The sequence below is a fragment of the Artemia sp. Qi Xiang Cuo genome, chromosome 1 (assembly GCF_049724085.1).
Source record: "Artemia sp. Qi Xiang Cuo chromosome 1, ASM4972408v1, whole genome shotgun sequence".
Lineage (NCBI taxonomy): Eukaryota > Metazoa > Arthropoda > Branchiopoda > Anostraca > Artemiidae > Artemia > Artemia sp. Qi Xiang Cuo.
The window spans coordinates 69,427,888-69,449,834 of NC_142794.1; the positions used below are offsets into that span (position 1 = coordinate 69,427,888).

The 21,947-nt window shown below is 34.0% G+C and overlaps 1 protein-coding gene across 2 annotated transcripts in view; it reads left to right on the forward strand.

Annotated features, from left to right (window-relative positions):
- The window catches only part of mol (dual oxidase maturation factor 1 mol), a 94,223-nt gene extending 72,935 nt beyond the window's left edge, over positions 1 to 21,288 (forward strand). The window contains exons 5-7 of one of the 2 annotated variants that reach the window (XM_089086553.1): positions 5,759 to 5,963; positions 16,064 to 16,777; positions 18,936 to 21,288. In XM_089086553.1, the coding sequence (XP_088942679.1) occupies positions 5,759 to 5,963; positions 16,064 to 16,777; positions 18,936 to 18,984 (968 nt within the window). In that variant the 3' untranslated portion in view covers positions 18,985 to 21,288. The remainder of the gene's footprint in view (positions 1 to 5,758; positions 5,964 to 16,063; positions 16,778 to 18,935) is intronic. The other variant, XM_089086544.1, reaches the window with a different exon arrangement.
- Positions 21,289 to 21,947: the final 659 nt, after the last annotated feature.

Sequence of the window (21,947 nt, forward strand, 5' to 3'; positions counted from 1 at the left end):
TGCTAAAATTTCCCAAATTTGTGTATTTCACAACATTTTTCGGTGCTAAAGTAAAAAAAACGCCGCGACACGCGCATGGCCCGATAAGTGTAGGTGGATTAGTTCTAGATCAGGTTTTTTGTCCGGTTATTTCAAACTTAGCACCAATTGAAACAAACACGGCAAAAAGGTGGTTCTGGTTAAATAAAACTTTACACAAATCTCTCAAAACAAATACGGAAAAATGCGGTCCAAACTTTTTGTTAATTCCTTAACCTTTTTCAAAATCCTCATCATTTCGTCAATGACAAAATTAAAAATTGTATTACGAAAGTGCTACAAATTGCAGCACGTGCTGCAGTGCTACAAATGATGAAATAGTGCTAAATTAGTTCTTTCGTGCTAAAGTCAAAAAAAGTTTTGCCCCTAAGCTAATTCTACTTTTACCTTGCTTGCCTACCTTTTGTTCATCCTGCTCCACTTTCACGGAAGAACAACGATTTATGTGATCCGCCAAAATTCATCTGTTTTTAACTGCAGTTTTATGTGTCAAAATGGTTAAACAGCTGTGAACTCTTTTTATTAACTTTTAGAATTTAATATGACTTATTCCAATGAATACGCTAGTAACAGCCACAAGCCAAAGACATACAATATCTTTGGTTTATTATTGCATAAAAATTTTTGGTACACGTTATTTGGTACAGTTGCAACACAATATTTAAGGATAACTTTATGATTAAGGTCAGCCCTAAAAAAAAACAAAAGAAAAGAAACGTGAGGATAGAGATTCTACAAAAGGCTTCGATATCCCACGATGAAATAACACGGAGGGATAAAAAACAAAAACAAAAAAGAAAATGAATGGGATACACCAGGCACTGTAGGTTTTAATACCTAAAGTAGCATCGGATATTATCTTGGTGAACTCTATTGGTGATTCGGTAATGGTTTATTGTGTTAAGCCTAATCATGATCCAACTTTTGACAAAACTCAAAACGTATAATCGTTTTACAAATGAAGACCAGAAATTAGAGATGGGCAGGACTGAGGCAATATGGAAGACATTCTAGCCAAAATTGATCATCATTAATTATGAGAGCAGCATGGAATGCAACCACTAACTGACAGCCATTAGAAGGTTGGGATGCAATTTCTATACTTGGAAATACCACCGGAAAGAATTGAAGGGTACATTTGGTAATTACATATAAGATTCCTTATCAGAACTAGGGACAAGCGGAACACTAATAAATACCTTTTACTCTTTCTAATTGTAATACTTGTTCCACTAAAAAAATGTATCCTTCAACTCTCATAGTCCAACATATAGGCCTAGGACATATGTTTATACTGGACAACACTCAAACCACACAATTATTTCTTTACAACATACAACATGTTTTTATTAATCATATTATCAAGTTCATTTTTATTGTTATCTATGTTCCTAAATCTATTTAAATAATGTTTGATATGCACTATATCTGAAAGTCTTCTACAATCAGATATAGATCCAGTGGTTTTGGTAGGTCAAGAAACTTAGGTAAAAGATGTATACCATTCAAAATTCGGTACAGGAATGTGTGAAAACACTACTTTACTTAGTATTACCATATAGTTGGGGCTATTGAGAAGGAAACATTTTAAGACGGAATTGTTTCTTAACCATTTGAAACGAAAAGGCAGTTCAGTATTTTTAAGGTTCTTCCATTATATTTTATCCCACCCCTCTTATGTATCAATGCATTGCCAAAATTGTATATTTACTATATGTATTTGTGTTTCATTGCTTCCTAAGTATTTACTTTATTTCTATAAAAAAATGGTTTAAACAAGAGTGATGCATGGCAAAATGCATGGGAAATATATGAGTAGGGCTTGGAAGTGCCTTCAAAATAGCTTAACTATAGTTTCTCTCCATACTTCTAAGTGAGAATTGTTTTATTTATAGGTTTCTTATTCAGTACCTCTGATTGAAGACTAATAGACCTTGATTTCTGTTTTGGTAAATTTCTAGTTTAGTGGCTTTTTGCTGTTTTGGAAAATATTTGAGTCAGTCGAATGAATCTTTCAAGAATCTTATAGAAATATTTTTAAATAATTACCTCCACTTTCTCCTCCTTTTTGAAGTCACCGATGTTTGATGACCTAGAACAGTCACTGTGAAACCTTCCAAATTAAATAAGTAGAGATAGCACATTTTTATTTTCCTTCAACTGCCCTTCCTCTCCCAACCCCCAATGTGTCAAAATATAGGCTAGCCTAGCCCGAATTCTATCTTTCCAATATATCTTCTGTTTATTGATTTTTTCATTATTTATTCAATTTTTTGGCAGACTGTTAAGACAAGAGTTAGTGTAAAAATTAGTAGAAAATATACAAGGTAAAATTCTAGACAAGTTACTTTTCGACATCATGGAAGAGTTAAGTTAGAAAAACAAAACTTGTAGATATGAATCCAGGGCAAAAAATATACTAGGGGAGAGAGGGGTCATTTTACTCTGTTAAACCCCTAATTATTTCTAAGTCTTGTAATTTTGACAAAACAACATTCTGTCTTAATTTTGAGTTTCTTTTTCTCCGGGTTAATTTCCAAAATGCAATTCCTGTTATTAGAGTAGAATTTTAAGCCATGTCAAGGGTTTTTTCCTAAATTTTGGAAAGGTATTTCCAGATCTTTGAAACTTCCCAAATTTGGATTGAGCAAAGTTGTAAAGCTGAAAATATTTTTTTTGTACTTTTTTTCAAGCAGAAGATCTATTCCGCATGGTTTCACTTTTATAAAACAAAGGTTTTTAGAGGTCATCAAAGGTCTGGGCCCTCTATTGTGTAAAGGTGTAGATATGAGTTGGCTACTTAAAAATATCTTTCAAGGACATACCTTAGTCTGTAAACCTATCCCACAAAGCTTTATTTTTGTAATCTAACTCCTTCCCAAGATAGCAACAAATAGCTTGTCTAGAATTTTACCATATATAATTCAGACTATATGTTTGCATGGGTGCCCATAAGGGGGAACAAGGGGGGGGGGCACTTTCACCTTACTACTCTTAGCATCATTAGTTACAGTAACTGTAGTTGTAGCACTAAAAGTATACACTTAGTGCCTTCTGGCTAGTTCAGAATCCCCCACAATGTACTCTTAAAGATCTTACTTATTAATATAAGTTGTTCTTGGGATATTGCTTTGTCACCTTTTTGAAAGTCCACATGCTCATATTTTGTTTTGATTTAGTTCAATGTCTGCCTAAATATTTCTTCTATTTGATTACTGAGGATGTTGGTATATTCTCTTTGGACTATTGCTCTGAGGGTTGTGGGGGGAGGGCATTCTCGAAGTCATAATTCATGGACCTTTAAACTACGCTTAACGAAACCGTTGTCTCTAATTTTTGACTGGATGTGTATGAGAAATTGATTGTCGTGGGGGAGGGGAGCTGGTTGCCCTTTATGAGTTCTTTTTGAAGGTCCTACGACATGTCTTTCTATAAGGAGTGCTCTGGTCTAAAAAACAAAACAATATATTGTGCCCACATTGCTCTTTATTTAGGCAGCACCATTGTGCTGCATATGATATTTTGTTTTGAGATTTTAATTATAAAGCACTGGAAGTTCCAATTCAACCAGGTAAGCCCCCCTACACTTAAGCCTATGGGTACCCATGTATATTTGCACATTAGGGGAGGGGGAGGTAAATTATTATAAACATGTAGTTAAAAAAGTGTTACCAACAAAAGTTTAGAGAAAAATATGTAGAGAAGGAAACATGTTAAGAAAAAAATTCATAATATGCAGAATAATTGTAGATAACACATATTGTATGTATCTCAGCTATAATTTATCCCTAACTCCTTCCCCTAATGTGCAAGTATATAACCAAAATTAGATATTTCTGATGCATTCTGCCACCCATCAGTAACTTGTTTTTCTGGTTTTGTTTTGTCATAGTTGATTAAACTTACTGGCACAATGGATGAATTTCAGTCGTGTATTTGCAAATTAAGGGGGATGGCCTTGGGGTAATGTAAAGCAGGGCTACAAGCCATACATCAGCAACAATTATTTCTGTATATTGATTATCAGGTATGAATTTTTTTCTTAACATGTTTCCTTCTCTAGGTATATACCATTACACATAGGGAAATATGCATATTACAAAGTATAAATTGTTTTCTTGACATGATTTTTTAGCAACAGCCCCAATTCTAGACTAAGCCCAGGCCACAAAAAGACTGGGCCAGATCTGTCAAAAATATAAAAAAAAGGATGGATCTGCATAAAATTCAAGTCATGCCTTAATCTGAGTAGCAATAAACTTCCCTATAACTTATAGGACTCGCAACGCAGAGCCATCTCAGCCATGCAGAAATAAATTCCTAATGGAGAAGCGTTTCAGAATTGAAAGTGTTCTACGTGCTAAAGGAGGGCTCTTGTCTTTTTGGTGAATAACCACGGCTGATCCACCGTGATTTTGGAATTTTTGTCTGGTTCGAAACTTTCAGGCAAAATAAATCCAAAATCAACCCATTTTGTACAAAAAAAGCCCACTTTCCCACCCCACAGTCCCCACGCCCATACCAAAATTCTGCCCGACCTTGACGGTTAAGATAAACTCGCGGGGTGGAAAAAAAGCCCATCTGACAACACAGCTTTCGTAGTTCTTTTTTTTTATCGTTAGTCCGTAGCTTAGTGAGGCTAAGAGATCGAAATTCGTGACGTTTTTCCGGCAAGGGAATTGTGAAACGGAGAAGGGAAGATCACAGGAAGTTTACGAAAGGTAATAAAATCAAACAGTTCAGTTTTTTTTTTTTACCTCTGAAGAGTAGTGTTGCTAGGGATCATGTAATGGAGACTAATGTAAAACATAAAATTTTCAGTTCAAAATCACTGAAACCCCAACTATAGATTGGGAATACTCTTGGTTACCAGGCCCTTATTCCCACCTGAAAGATTAGGAATTTGAAATAGAACTTTGTTTTCACGGTTTTTCAAAAAGGATTTAGTGTTCATGCTTATCATTGAATGAACTGGACTTTTACAGAGACAGGTGCAATTTTCACTGCAGATATAAGTATTACTACCATCTAACAATTTTATTATGGGGGGCTCTGGGCCTAGGCCCCTCGAAATTCAAAATTTTCTGAATTTTCAGGTAATTCTTATTCAAACAATCCAATAATTTGTTACGGCATGTACCGCTGGTAGTGGAAAAATGGTTTACTGTTTAAACTACCTTTGGATATTTGAATTCAAAAACAGTATGTTTCATAGAAATTGGTACATTTCCCTATGCAGATATATGTTATAATAACTATGAATGGCTCAAAATACCCCCCCCCCAAATTTATTTGTTTAATTTTAAGCTCACACATATTTCCTCAACAAAAAGATTTTGCGTAAATATTAAAGCAGGACAGAAAAAAAAAAAAAAATCAGCTAGACTGATCAAGAGTGACGTAATGTTGTTTGACTGTGTTTTTCAATAGTTAATTTGGAGGTTAGTTACGTGCAGATACTAAGTGGGGGGGGGGGCTGAATGGGAAGAATTTCTTTCGAAAGAGCAAAAATTCCACCCTTGAATCGTTTGAAGGGATCTTTTGTTAGTATGTAGGCCTATTGCATGAATTTATAATTTTTTGGTATAACCTATTAAAAAAATGTTCTTCTCAACCCTTGAAAGTCATTTTTTCGAGGTGAATTATCTATTTCAAGGCTGAGACTAAAATTTCTATGAAATTACCATTAATTAAGTTCTTACTGTTTCCAAACTTTCAGGCATTATCTGTTTTACTATTGGTTTTGTGATTTCTGTCCTTGATCTCATGTACCCACACTCATTCTCAACAATCCTTGAAGTCAATTACGATACTCCTTATGATCGCCATATTATCATTGAGGAGAGTCACGATATAAGAAAAAGAAAAAATCGAGCTCGACTTGAAGAAGGAGAAGGAGCAACCTTTGGATCACGCGTTCTCAAGTATGACTCCTCTTATGGTTATAACTATCTTAGTGATAAAGAGTGAAATTTATTTGTCAATTGGTGTTGGCATTTTTTGGAGTTTGGTGCTTTCTTTGGTAATGGTAACTAAACGCTTTTTTTGTGAAATAATGTATGAGATGTTGCATTGTTAGCTTTCAAACGTATTCGAGTTGGCCTTCAGCTTTGTGTGTGTGCAATAAAGATAAGCCGACATAGGTAGTAAAACACATTTTGACATCAGTGATATCCCGATACCAGTGATTTTAGTATAAATATATTTTGGAAGATACACCAGTGATACCTCTTTTATAGGCTATGCAAACAAAACTCGTATCCGTATTGTTTAAAGTGAAATTTTCTGGCAAAAATGACATACTACGGTTCGTATAAATGGTGCACTGTCACGTACTTCAATTGTCTGGGGCTGTGTTTCAGAAGCTGATTATCCTATAGTCGTCGCTTTAACTGGTTCAATGTATTTTCGTAATTTAACTTGGGAATAAGTCATTTTTGTATTCACAAGCGTAAATTTAAATTTTGAATTGTTTGCATTTGATTCAGTAGCATTAAAATAAGACTATATTTTTTAAAATATACGCAGAGTTGAGTCAGTTTTATAAATAATTTCAGGGCTCAGTATTAAAACAACCCAAAATAAATCCTTTTAACATAATTTCCATTTCAAATTTCATTTTCTTTGACAATAGCTGAATATTAATTTCTTTGTAAAATTGACTACAAAGATTTCAGGACCTTTCAAAGAGCGAATTTTAACCACAAGTTTAAAAATACGTTAAAAAAATTGTCTTATGAGAAAAAGCTGTCATTTTTTGCTCGCTCAGAAATGGTAACTATTATTTCGATTAATCCTAATAGTGAAATTAATTTTTAAACGAAGTTACAAGAGTTTTGAAAAATAACCTAAAAGCCCTCAAAAACGGCTTTCGATTGAAACCAAAGTATATCATTGAATTGCAATTGTCGAAAACCTATTCAGGAAACTTAAAGACCTTGAACAACAGGGAAAATCACTTTTTTGCATGGGTAGCAGTGTGTCCTCTTTTTTCTTTTTCTGCTTTTCATTTTTTCTTTGTCGCTTATAGGGTGCTGGAACATCATAGAGACTTGTTTAAGGGCTAATGTAAAAGTAAATTTTTTAGTATAATTGTTTTTTTTTAATTTGACTTTATAACGCCATAATAAATTACCATATGGCACCAAAAAGGGTAATTTGAATGCAGATTCTGGAACAGAAAGGCCGGAGGGGACCCTGGAGCATCACAGAGAGCTGTTTAAGGGCTCATTTAGAAGAAGCTAATTTTATATCTGATTGCTTTTTATAAATTTGACTTGATAATGCCATCATAAAGTGCCATATGGCACCAGAAAAGTCTACTTTAGGTTGTTTTTCCATTTTCTATATGGGAATGTAAAAAAAGGCCTTTTCCGATGAAAAGGCCCCAAAAAAGGCTATCTTTCAAAATCTAGACATGGACAAGAAACTAAGACTGGAGCGGGCAGCCGCTTGTCCTCAGTTGCCGCTGCCGCTTGCTGCTGATGCAGGCAATATCGTAGAGTTATATTAAAAGACTCAATTCAAACCTATTTATCTGTTTAGTGTGCTTTTTGTATATTTATATACAAAAAGTTGAAAAAAGTATTAAAAGCCGTATCTAGCAGCGATGGAGCTTTGAGGTCTAGGTTACCTTATTCACTCAAAAGTTCTAGCATGTAATAAACTCGTGATTTAAAACAGCGAATAGTATAGAGCAGACTCTTATGAACAAGACGTTGGTAGACTCCAAGTTAGAAAATAATTAGTTAGAAAAAAAGAGTTACCATTATAGTTTTTGTTTGAAGAGGGGGTGTTGCCAGAAGAATGAAGAAGAAGGGACTCACCTCCCGTAGACTTTGTCCAACAGACTTAAATAAGGTAACGAGCGAAAGAAAATTTTAAAACGAGCAGATATTATCCTATATCAGATACTACACTTCTTCCAGATTCATAATAGTGTACCAAAACGAAACATGCATGGTGATTGTCTAAGGGTGTTAATGCAACAAGAACTCTGACTTCTGTCCACTCAAGCATTAATAACTATTTAAAAAATGCATACTTTTTGCTAAGTAATGACGAAAGGTATCATTTTCAAAGTTGGACCCCCCTCCCACTGAAAATGAGTATGTTGTTTTTTGTTGAAACTAATTCTCTCCCTCCAGTACCCCCATAACCATGTCAATGATCATAAATGAACACATTTGAAGATATTACTTTCCTTAACGATTATTTTAATAATCGAAATATCTCTGATATTAGTATACAAAATTTGGCTTATAAAATTTGTTCCTTTATTTTGAATAATTAGAAAAATATTAATTACTTTTTCAATTTATCGTTATCTTTATGTGATCTGTATCTGTAACCAGTCAGATATGGAAGCATCTTTGGTACCGAGTTCTAATTTTTAATGTATTTCGCGTCTATTTCTGGTCAGCTAAGAACAATCGCAGAAGAGCTATAATGTTGTTGCTTTATATTTTTTCGATATATAGTTGGGAGGGGGCATGTAAAGCTGGTATATAGTAGTATCTCTTATGCATTCTGTTTGTTTATTACCTGTTTGTCTGACATTTTTATTTGCTGTTGAAACTCTGTTGAATGGGCCAGCTGTTGTTGTTTATTGTGATGTTTAGCAGCTGATAATTTGCTCACTGCCAAAGAAATGGATTTTGAAGATATGTTTGTACGTTTTTGCTGTATATATATACTGATTTTAATTTTCTGCTTTCATTTTAATCTTCTAAAGCTTTTAATGATGTTATTTCACTAGTCTAGTTTGCTTCAATATTGTGCCAGTATTATACTGATCTCTTTTTATGCTACTTAGTGAAGTGCCTTAAAACTAAAGTGTTATAGCCGCACGTTTTAGAAACTATAAAATTATATTAGAGGTCCTTAGGAGATTAGGGCTATTACTTGATAGCTAAAAATATGTTTCGTTTAGCTATACTCCTCCCCTGTCGTAGCTTTTGATAGTTTTACAGGGTTCATAATATTTTCCTTTTTCGACACCGGGCTCTGATCAGAATAAAAAAGATTCCTGGAAGCGCCTATATAATATGCACTATGGAAAAGGCCGACTTCTCAAAGATCTTCTTAATTGAGCTATAAAATCAAGTTTCTCCTCTTTTTAAAAAGAAGAAGATAGTGTTAGGATAATTTGTGTTTTATTTTGTCTTATTCCATCGGATTGGGGCTGAATTCTGAAGAAAATTCAGAGTTAGATTAAATCTTCATTATTATACCAGTCCTTTTGAACATGCTTATACCTGGAGAGAGAGAGTAAGGACGAATTGTCCCTGGCAAAAATGGCAGAAAATGCTCTCTTTTTTTCAAATAGCCTTAGCTTCTGACTGGTGACGCTTTCAAAACGTTTTTTTTTACATTGTTCATCATATTTTGTGCCTTTTACATTATCTTTGTATACATTATATGAGATTTTCATTTTATAACCTTTTTACTTTATCTCGTTATTATATACTGACTCCGCAATAAACTCTGAACCTTATTTACGAGTTTGGTCTAGGGCATATAAATGGGTTCCTTTCTTTAAAAAATCCCGCAAAAAAAAACTCCGAAAAGACACTTTTTTTCAATTTTAGAGCATCAGGATGCTATGGCTCCGCTATGCCTCCTTTGAATATTATCCCTTTACAGGGAAAATAGTCATATACATTTTTTTCTGTGAAGAAAACAACAAAAGAAACTGTTCACTCAGCCTCCCTTCCCATTAAATATTTAGTAGTTTTTCCCGCTGTCCTCTGGAAAGTCCCTCATTGTCCATGACGAGGTCCTTCCCCTACCTGAAGGAAGTTATACACAAACACATGAATTTATTTTAGGGAGGGAACAGGGGCAAATTCGTCCAAAGTGGTTTGTTTGTTAACAAACAGAAATAGTAAAAATAATCATTAAAACAAGTAAAAAAGAATGAGCCACACGTTTTGTTTGATCAAACCTCTACCGTAAATCTTCACCCTTAGATTCTATTAAAGGTTGGGTAAAATTTGGGATTTTAGGAGAAGTGGGCCCCAAAGTCCTCCCCCGCCCCTGTTATGCGTCCCTGTCATTTTCTAATGTTTATTTACTGCTTTGTTCTTGTTAGACAAATATAAGGGACGTATTGAAATACATATGGAGTATTTTATTAAACAAATAAATTTTTAGGAAAAAGTGAAGTTAGGAGGAATTCATATCAGTCGGGGGGGGGGGGGAGATAAACAGCAAATAAAAGATTTGTGGTATGAGGACATTGTAGACATATAATAAGACTTACTTTAGTTATTTTACCTATTTTGCATTTTGGCCAAAAGTAGGCTTTTAGATATTAGCTTTATGATTACTAATTTTATTATTTACTTTGTCAATCTAGATGGCGTTGGTAGTTTTCTATTATTAGACGAATGTGGTTGTGTCTGTATCTCAGCCTGTGTTTAACTCAAAACCATCCAACCCATTTAACTTAATCTTCATTCAACTCACCCTCAATTCAATTCAGTCCCCATTTTATTCAACCCCATTCAATAAGTTTGCTGTGGTAGACCGCATCTAAAGGCAACATGCTAAAAAAATAAAAGTAGTGCCATTAGATTCCTTATTTTATGTTCTTTCCAAATATCACGGTGAGTGTTCTGGCAATGCAGCCCCTCCCCCCTTGTTGGTTGCAAATATATCCCTAATAATATATTTCTCTATTGTTCTGAATCTCGTGATGTCATGTCTTCTTTGTATACAGTTTTCTCGCATTCTTGACCTGGTGAAATCCTTTCCGCCAAGAGATCCAAATACAATTATTGAAGAAAAACGTTATTTGAAGTGATTTAAAATTGTGGATAACAACGGAGAAAGGCCTGATAATTTGATTAATGAAACATGCTGCAATTATAGAGTACAGATTCATTAAAAAAAATTATATAGGCCTATATATATATCCTAAGGCTATGTCTGAGATCGTCAGGAAGGTAGGAGATGAATTGTCAGGACAGTGACCATGGTATTTGGGAAGAGTACAAAACAAGAAATTTATTGGTACTACATTTATTTTATAAGGATGTTTCATTTAGATGTAGCTAACCGCAGTAAATTTACCCCCATCCAATCTAACCCGTTGTAAGGATCGAATTGAATGGAGGCTGAGTAGCATGGGGTTCAGTTGAATCAGGTTAAAATAAAGGATAAAAAATAATTTAAATGGGGTTGAGCCCGAGGAGTTTAGCTTCCAAAGAATGCACTATTTAGTGCCTATATTCTGAATGATGTACTCGTGAACTTTCAAGTTAGTACTTTAACTGGAGTATGCTTTCAAGTTAGTACTAAAGGTAGTACTTTCGTTAGTACTTGCGCCAATACATGGAGGTATTGGCGCAAAGAGTATAGGAAACTGATAATATCGGAAACTCGAGGCTTCAAAGACAGGTTTTATAGGAGTTACAAAGTAAAAGGATCATTAACATTATAGCTTTATCTAGTACAACTAGATAAATTTAAAACGAGCTTAAATTTGATTAGCTAAAATCTTAAGGTACTAGGTTTTCATGGGTCTTGGCGGTAATTTTCCAAAGACAGGAAGACTCTTTTATTTTAAAACTTATTTTTGACTTATAAAAATATTTAGGGCTAGGTTAATCTGTGTATCATTTGTCGATTTTTACCTATTTTACCTTTTGGTCAAAAGTAGGCTTTTAGATATTAGCTTTATGATAACTAATTTTATTACCTACTTTGTCAATTTAGATGGCGTTGGTAGTTTTCTATTAGCAGACGAAATTCGCTGTGTCTTTAACTCCGCCTGTGTTTAACTCAAAACCGATCATCCCGTTTAACGGAATCTTCATTCAACTCACCCTCAACTCAATTCAGTCCCCATTTTATTTAATCCCATTCAATAAATTTGCTGTGGTAGACCGTGTCTAAAGGAAACATGCTAAAAAATAAAAGTCGTACCATTAGATTCCTTATTTTATGTTCTTTCCAAATATCACGGTGAGTGTTCTGGCAATGCAACCCCCCTCCCTTCTTGTTGGTTGCAAATATATCCCTAATAAAATATTTCGCCGTTGTTCTGAATCTCGTGATATGTCATGTCTTCTTTGTATACAGTTTTCTCGCATTCTTGACCGGGTGAAATCCTTTCCGCCAAGAGATCCCAATACAATTGTTGGAAAAAACATTATTTGAAGTGATTTAAAATTGTGGATAACAACGGAGAAAGATATGATAATCTGATTAATAGAAACATGCTGCAATTATAGAGTAAAGATTCATTAAAAAAATTATATAGGCCTATATATATCCTAAGGCTATGTCTGAGGAGACCGTCAGGGAGGTAGGAGATGAATTGTTAGGAAAGTGGCTATGGTATTTGGGAAGAGTACAAAACAGGAAATTTATTGGTACTACTTTTTTTATAAGCATGTTTCATTTAGATGTAGCTAACCGCAGTAATTTTACCCCTATCCAACCTAACCCGTTGCAGGGGTCGATTTGAATGGAGGCTGAGTAGCATGGGGTTCAGTTGAATCAGGTTAAAATAAAGGATAAAAAAATAATAAAGAATAATTTAAATGGGTGTTGAGCTATATGGGGGCTGAATTAAACAAGGGTTGAGTATAACGGGCTGAGTCAAACGGGGGTTGAGTTACACGGGAACCATGAATTTGAGTTTCCTCTCTTATCAATTTCCTATGTTCTTTAAATTTGGAGTACACCAGCAATTTAAAGTGTATGCCTATATTAGATAGGGTACCTGATCAGCCTTAGCTCGTTTTTTGTCCTCCTAAGTCTAAAAGACACAATTCAGCTCCGCTTTTTTTCATATTTTGTTGTCTCCTTAAACACGTCGATGAGTCAGTGTGTATCTTCTTTTAGAGGGGGAAGAAGAAAAGAATGAAACATTTAGGGAGTTATAAGGCCGATTTTTGACATGTTTGGTGGAAAAAAGGGATATTTTTACAACCTTATAGCCTCATGAGACTCCACAATATTCTAGGAAGTAAAACTATTTGTTCAAATCTCCAGACTAGCCTTTTTTAAGCCTTGGTCCAATTCCAAGAAAAGGCCAATATATTCTATCCTTCTAAAGTAAAATCGATTTCCTCCACTCGCTATTGGTGACATGTTCTGCTAGGCATGATGGTCCTACTATCATAACAATTAAGCAGGATGGTCTATGGTGATTCCTTGGTTTTTGATATTAGGGATGGTACCTAGTGACAGAGAGGTCAGTAAGGACAAAGCAGACAATTCAGTTGGTCAAACTGAATGATTACTTATCAGTTTTCAGGGGAGAAAATATTGTTTTTATCCCTTTTTATCCCCCGTTTATGCCTTTTCTATCCATTTATGTCTTATTTAATACCATCCCTTTTTATAAACATTTAGGGTAATTTCTGTACGATAACAAGCTTCTAGTGTTACAATAATTAATTTTTTTTAGAGAAGTTTTTCTTATCTTGAGTGTTTACAACATGATGTTTGGTTATACGGCTGTGTTTTCCATGCCAATAGGACGTTTTTTTGTGTTGATGTCTAATTTCGTCCGTTTTATTTTAAGTTCCTGCATCAAGTAAGAATTCAAAGGCTGCATTCAGAATTTCTATCTAGAATTTAACAAATTAATCGTTCTAAGAATTCAAAGCTTACTTAAACAAAAAAAATTTAACGTTTTTTTTAAATTTATAAACTATCAATTGATCCAAAAATTCACGTTTTGGAGATTTGATTTTAGTCCTAAAAATTCATCCTTGCTTTCATCCATTTTCTTGCTTTCAATTTTTAAGTTCACAAACATCAGTTCGTGTGAAACTCTGCGTTTCAGGAAATTAACTCTAATTCTAAAATTTCATCTTGATTTTAATGCTGAACAGATATATAAAACTTCTCTTGTATTATATATAAAACTTTTCCTCTTCTTTTCATTCAGTTCTACTTTACAATTTTTTTGGTTGTGTTTAACTTATGTAAGCATCAGCACTACAGCAAAGTACAAAACTCGATAGAGGTCAGATTTTGTACACACTGACCTCTCGTTTTTAAACTAACACTACTAAGTTTCACAAATATTTTGCAATTCAAACTCGTTGCCAAAGATTTTTTTTTCCATTTTTAGCTTTTTTCTGAAAGGCCCAATCTCCTAATTTGTATTTGTAAACTCACTGGCAATTAATAAGCCCAAAGCTAGATAAACTGATGGTAACCTAATTTTAAAAGTGTTTTCAAATCTGATAGTTTCCCTTTTAAATCAATATAGAAATGAAGAACCTGATTACTAAAGCAGGTAAAAGTAATTGATGGCAATGGCAATTAATGAGCCCAAAGCAAGATAAACTGATGGTAACCTAATTTTAAAAGTGTTTTCAAATCTGATAGTTTCTCTTTTAAATCAATATAGAAATGAAGAACCTGATTACTAAAGCAGGTAAAAGCAAGGGGAAAAAAGAGAAGGCAAAAAATGAGACATGAAATAATGGATTCAGTAAATCCTGTAAACCGCAATTCAGTTTTGTTTCTGGAAAGTAGTGCTGTGCTATTTTAAATTAGATGCTATTAAAACAAAACAGAAAACAAAAGTGGGAACAGTGCCTTGCAATTAGTCCATACTATTTTAAGGGCAAGGGAAGCAAACGAAACGTTGATACTATTTTATAATTTCAACTACCTTTAGTATTACCTTGGACGCTCAAAGGGCTCTAGGACTATAAGCTACTCCAAGTCGTTCTAAAATATCTTATAGTCTAATTCATATTTGTTGGAAGAGTGCAAAACGTACGAAATCCTATAGTTATTTTGAAAAAAAAGTGTTTCTTATCCAACTGGCAGGCAAGCCCGTACCCTGGAATTGAATTCAGGGGACGTTTTAGAATAATAGAGGTGTTACTAACTTTTTATTGTCCTTAAATATATGAAAAATACATGTTCTAAACCCGAGTTTAAGCCTTAAAATCCCTCTAATATTAAAAAGTATGAATTACTTTGCTAGTCACAAAAATTATCTAATTTTATTACTTGCAGTTCTGCGCCACTAATTTTCATTCGGGAAAGGTAGCTCAGCTCTGAAAACGGTTTTATTAGACATCTTTACGTATTACAAAACGTGAACAGTGTATACTTTTTCATAATTAGCAATATTATTTCAGGTAGGGGGAAGGGGTAGCTCCTAGCCCCTGGATACCCTCTGTGGACGATTTTACGCGTTTGTTTCAGAAATTTGTCAGGGTTTTTTGTAGGGTACTGACCAATTTGATTGATATTTACCTAACTATGTGTAAAAAAAACAAACAAGAGTGTTTTGTACTACCATCAAGCGCGCCACTAAAAACTGATCAATGTGCTCATCTACATCTCTCACTTCTCTACAAATATCTACAAATCACTTTTAAAATCAAAATGAAAAAGGAATATTTTTTATAGTAGAATCTGCAACGAGCAATAATTGTATATATGTATATATAATTTTTTTTTGTCGAAAACAGCCCTATGATATTTTATATTTGACATACTACCATTTTCCCATGTGAAAAACGATCTTGCTAGATAGTTCAAGACTTTGGAAAAATTCACTTTCGCCTCCCAGCGCCCTTAATATTTTCTATAATTTATCTACTGACTGAAATTAGTGACCCCTGAAGGCTGAAAGCCTTAAGGGTAATTAGGAAACGCATGTTGACAAATAAGTTGATTCTTACCTAATAAGAGAAAGGTTAATTGCTTCGCATTAAATATTACAACATTGCGGCAGAAAAATTACAATAAGAATTTGTATACCATGGGGCTTAACTTCGCTCGGTGATTATTGTTCGCTTAGTAAGATTGTTAGAAATAGAAATCTGTTTGTTTTCAGGTGTGAAAGAAATCATATAGATTTGTCACGATCTAGAAATGATTTAGAAATAATAGACTAGACGAAAGACTTTTAAACTTTTTGCACTAGAGATTAGCGGTATTTCGGGAAAATTACTCCCTCAACCAGGTGCTCTGACCTTATCTTCCTCTTGTCTATGCCGCGTTTTGTGCCTTACTGTTTTTTAAACTATTGCAGGAGATTTTCTCGTCGTGGCCAAACTACTGAATTATATGGCATTGATAATCCTGCATGTGATGTCAATCCCCCAAAATCCCCATGGAATTATGCCCACCGCCAAATGGCTCTTCAAAACCAATTTTCAAGTGGTCGCTCTTTGAAATCAACTAAATCAGTCAACTTTCAAGAAGAAATAAGAGAGCATCCTAAATTAGAAGCAAAAAATTCGAATACCATTATTTGGAAGGCAAGTCCACCTCCAAGGCCAGAACTTGATGAGGTTGAAGCACAGCTTGTGAAGCAAGATTCTCATACACAAACAATATCTAGAGGAGTAAGTCCTTTAAGGGATTCAACTGAATTTTCTAAAAGTTCATCTACCGCATCAGTCGGATCTTCATTTATAGACGAAGACAGTGAAAATACTATTACTACGAATCCTAATGGAGTTGTCATTCGACTTGGAGGGGATTCAATTCGTTCAATGAGGAGACAAAATTCTAACTTAAGTGAGGACTCTGAAAAGAGTGATACTTCATTGGGCTTTTCTATATTTAATAAAATGTCAACAGAAGAACCCCAAGAGGGCATTCATATGAAGAGGATGACTTCTGTTCGCAGATCCGGTGTCAAATCGAGAAAGCAATCCGGTGAGGCTGTTGATGCTGATCAAGGTGTGTCCTCCACGGTTGCATCAAAGGTTGGTGCGTTCATTGGTGCCATAACTGTTAGGTAAGCTTAATTTATTTCCTAAGCTTATAATCTGGGACTGTATGTAATAAGATGAAAAAGTGGAACTATCGATTGAAAAAAATTGTCTGCCATAAAGCGTCATTCGTCGCTAAATCGTTGTAGTGCTACGGTAAGGTAAAACAGGTAAGGCAAAAATTTCAGAAAACAATGGGGTTTTACTAACCTTTGCTTCTTAGTTGATTAAAGTCGCTCATAGTAAGCATTTTAAGCTAAATTTACAGCCCCAAAACGTGTTCGATGCCACAGTTGTTTGGTACCAGATTGAGGAATTATGTGCAAACATTTTTGGACATTAATTCAGATTTTACATTCTTTGTTTTTAGTAAAAATTTTGTGCCAACTTTGAAACATTTAGTTAGTAAATTTCTCATGATGAAGTTGTATTACCTAAAAAAAAAAATATCTTCGTGGAACAACATTACCAAAGTAAATCTTAAAATTAGCACTGGATCGCTAGTGGATTTCATTTTTATCATCTATGAGGCATAATAACCTTCCCCTCTTATTACATGCAATCTTTGCATATAATTTTTTTTGTGGTTTTATTTTGTCTTTTTTATTTCTTCTGTGAATTTTAGTCTATTTTCATTCAACTCGGACTGTGAGCGCAGCTGTACCTAAATATCAGCTTAATATTTAATTTTTTTTCCTTGCTTTCACTGGCTGTAATTTCTCCTAATTTTTTGTTGTTCTCTGTTTGTATCAGAGTTTTCTGGATCGGCTGTGCCATCACACGTAAGATGGTCTCTGGAACTGGGAGCTTATAAAAATTAAATTTTTGGTAGTTCTAAGTAGATTGTCGATCTCAAAGTTTTCGTCTGAGAGTATTTCGGTCCTATCCGGGGTTCTCTCACATAATCTATGACCATTGCGTCTATTCAATCACCCATAAAAAAACACACACATACATCGGTAAAGTAAAAATAATCGTTTTACTATAGAAAGCAGGTACCTCTGTTTTGAGGCTCTCAGATACATCAAATTTCATAGCTTAATTTTTATGTGGTATTTTCCACGTTTTTCCAAAATTGTACAAATTTTCTTATTATAATCAGACAAGTTATAATTAAAATTCAGATCTTTAGGGTTATGTTTTCTTTTGACAGAGTCAATGAAATCGAATGTAGGACAATCTTAAATCCAGCTTTAAGAAATTGAGGGCTCTCTTAAATGTGACGGAGCTGCCAACACATTAATCCCTACTGTGTACGATCAAGTTAAGTTTATGTATGTCAATCCTTCAAGAATGACAACTTTCTCTGAAAAAGTACACCCTCGAAAAAATACATGGTTTGAGAAGGGATTTTGAAATTTAAAAATTGAATTTTAGGATTGCAATTTTCACGTTCTTAAGGGTTCTACGGACACATCCTGGGTTAAAGAGATGCATCAGTGATGCTCGCCAAATTGTGATTATCTGCAGCACAACCATTTTACTCCTTTAAGTGTAGAAAATGGCTCTGTAATAACTTTCTAACTAGGAGACCAACGACTTAAACTTCAGATTGATCGTAATGATGTCACTCAATAAACTTGGAAATGACTCGCTCTTCCCCCGCAGTTTCAAATTTATGCCATTAAAATGAATGGTGATCAGCTAAAATGCCAAATCGAATAGCCAGTTAATATCACATATAACGGCTCTTTCTTCAAATAGCTCAATTTTTCTTTTCAAGAAATTCATGAAGAGCATTGTTTTGTCTCCAAAATCTACTTGGCACCTGCCCTCTAGAAAGCCAGCGTATCTCACTATAAAGGGCAAGATCATCGTATTTCAAATGTTGCATTTTTACAAATTTTCCTGAATTATCGTCTGTTTGATGCTCTTCCTCTTGAACTTGCCTAGCATGTTTCAACGGTGACTGTTGCAGTGGCATTAAACGAGTTAAAAATTCCTCAACCGAAGCTACAGTCCCACCTACAGTACTGATCACTGACGATGCTCCGTTAAGCACACATCCTGATGAGTTTACTAGAATCAACCTGTACAGTTTACTGGCCAAACTTTACTTCTTCAAATATGCCTGGCCCTCTTTCTTCTAAGACACTGAATTTTATCAGTGCCCCCTGCCTCTTTGTACGCAATAGATTATGTAATCATCCATGTGTATATTCATTCAAACATTTTTTTTTTCAGAAGACCTTCAAGGGATGAGGATTCAGAGGAAGAAGGACCATGGTCGTGAAAACTACGTTAAGACATAGCTTATAGATAAATTATATTTTCCCGGTATATAGTTTAAAGTTTACTGCCATAACTTCTGTACGTGTTGAATTTGTATGCTCCTATCTAGGCTATAAAATTGCTTTAGAGCCTAAATGTAACTTTACTTATACCTCTTGGGGTATTAAACCCCAACCTATACGGGATTTCCTTGTGACAAAAACTGCAGCTGTTACAGCTTTGTTGAATGTGAGAACAGATTTTCAACATGCAATTAGTGGACCAACAAAATTTAACCAAAAACTAAATTTATGTTGTTGTTCTAAAAAACTGATGAAATTTTGGAGGAATATTTCAAATTGCTACATTGTTATCTAAAAATCTCAGTCTGTTGCTTCAGTTCTTCAAGATATTGATAGAAAAGATAGCCTCGAAGCAAAGTAAACGATTTCTTCATCTACAGTTATTTTTGTCAATGAAATAATTCTATGTGTTTTTTAATTCCAAAATCTCCCACTTTATTGTTCTACAGTCTAGACATTGCAGGTCCACGAAAGGAGTTACGTTTTTGCCGATAAATTAAAAAAAGGCTATGTTTCAAAGCCTGGAATTTACAAGAAAAAAAAATGGGAGAAAATATTTTGTGTTTTCGTACAATGAATCCTTTTTGATGCATCTAAAAATTGAAAAACATTTTATTACCATAAGTTCCTCTTCTGACGAATTGTACTAGGTGATAATAGCGGATAAAACGCATTTTGGAAGAAATAGAAAACCTCAAAATATTTTGAGAACATTAAGATAATAGAAAATAAACTTGGCCAATCAACAGAGCTTGATGAGCTTCAGGAGCTAGGTTGCAAACTGTAATGTGATATAAATCCATATGAATTACCACAACCGCGATCGTTGTCTAACAATGTTACCAGAAAATCCCTTAAGAGGTAAACAATAAAACAAACGGAGCGTTTTTCAAGCGTAACACAGCCGTAATAGCGACGTATTGTAATCACTGTCTCAACCTAGAAAGGTTTCGCAAGATTAATGTTAATTTTGTGTATTTTTTACTGGCTGAATATTTTTAGGTTTTTTCAGCAATTTTTTACTGTATTGTAGTTTTAATTCACTATAATTTAATTTGTATAAATTTTTATTTTAAATTTAATTTACTTTAATTCTAATAAACTTACTTCTAAAATTTAAACATTTCTTGATGCTGGACAAGTAGATGAACTTGCAAAGAGGCTGAAGTTCATCTACTCTCACTTAACATGCTTATTAATGGTATGGCATAACAAAAATTGATTTTTATGTCAATTGTTTGTCAATTAAAAATATTAAACAATAAAATATTGAAAGGGTCTTTTTAGTGAAAAGGTCACTTGAAAGCTCCAAGAAAATGCCAAGTCGGTCCAACCCTTTTTACTTAGGTAGTATTTGTGATTTTTATTTTCAGTTATACCATCGATAAATTAGATGCAGATAGACAAATGTGCTAAAAATGTGTAAAAGATGCTTAAACTTTTAAACTGTATGACTGGTTGAAGTAAATCACAGTGGATGTTTAAGGGTGACTAAGTTAAATTCCACTAGGCATAAAAACTGTTGAAGCCTGAACATCTAGGGACAGCTCTAATATAAGACATGTCAATCAAATATTGGAGGTATAATATTTTTAAGAGATATAAGCCATCCTATGTGCATTTGATTTATCAATGGTTAAGCTGCAGTTCTGTTTGGAAAAATTTGTCCGGTGAAGTCTTGTTGATGTTGATTAAAACTCTTTTGTTTGGTGTAAAAGTGCTTAGTATAATCATGTTTTGAATATATGTACAGTTATATTACTATATTGTGGATACAGACGTCTCCACAGGAATATATTTGGGGTGATAGACAGTTCGCATTTGGGGGTAGGGGGGCTAGGTTCGTGAAACTTCCAAAAATGAGACAACTGTAGGAAAATACAGAAAAGCTTAAAGATTTTGATTATTTCAGGGGATGGACCGGAAGGACCGTTCTGCGTACGTTACTGTCTTTGTTTGTTTAAGTAGTTTGTTTACTAAATAATATGAAATCGAATATGGTTTTATTTTTAAATGTATTTACAATGTTCCTGTTTATATGATGCTAATCAAATCATGGTAAGAGAGCTGTGCCCTTGGGAAAAAACAGGAAACTGATTTCAATTTCCTATCTTTGACGCCTGTGACATTTATTTTGATATTTTGTTCCGAGTTTTTGTACAGTGCATCTATTAAATAAGTTCTAAGTTATGTTTCTCCAGTTTTGATGTACCAAAGACCACAATAGGGAAATATTTTTGAACATAATGGGACAAATAGAGATTCTAATGAAAAAAAGATTATCTCAGAGTAAATTTAGTAGATTTACTAATTTTTGAATTAGTGCACAAAAGTTTTGTTGCAAAATATCAATATATAAGTTTGAAAAGCTTTTTGTGTTCTGTTTCCACCTTCTAATATATTACTTATTAGACTCCCTAGTGTATTACCTGTTCCCTTTCCTCACTCTCGAAATTTCTAAAGGGCTTGAGAGCCGTTTGTTTTTTCTTTAAAAAAATATTTATTTTGAAACCTGTGTATTTTACTTGTCAGAAAGTCGACAGAAAAAATAATTACCATAATAATCAACTTTGCTGGAAAGAACTGATGAGAGTAAACTGACTGTTGATTGTTTAATTAATTATATTAATTTCTCCAAGTCTCAGTAATTTTGGATCGTTCAATACTATCATTGCAAATTGAAAATGTTTGATGGTTTTTTCCGCCCTCTAGCATTTAGAAGGCCTACTGGGCGGGTAGCCTTACTCATGTTTGTAGTTATTTCTGTTCATTTCTGGTAATTGTTGGCCAATCTTCAAAATAGGTTTGCTTTCGTAGATTCACCTGACCTTGGTCAGATGTCCTCTAAGTTAAAAACCTATCAGAGGCAAAAATAAAAAATTCGGGCCTATATTCAAGCATC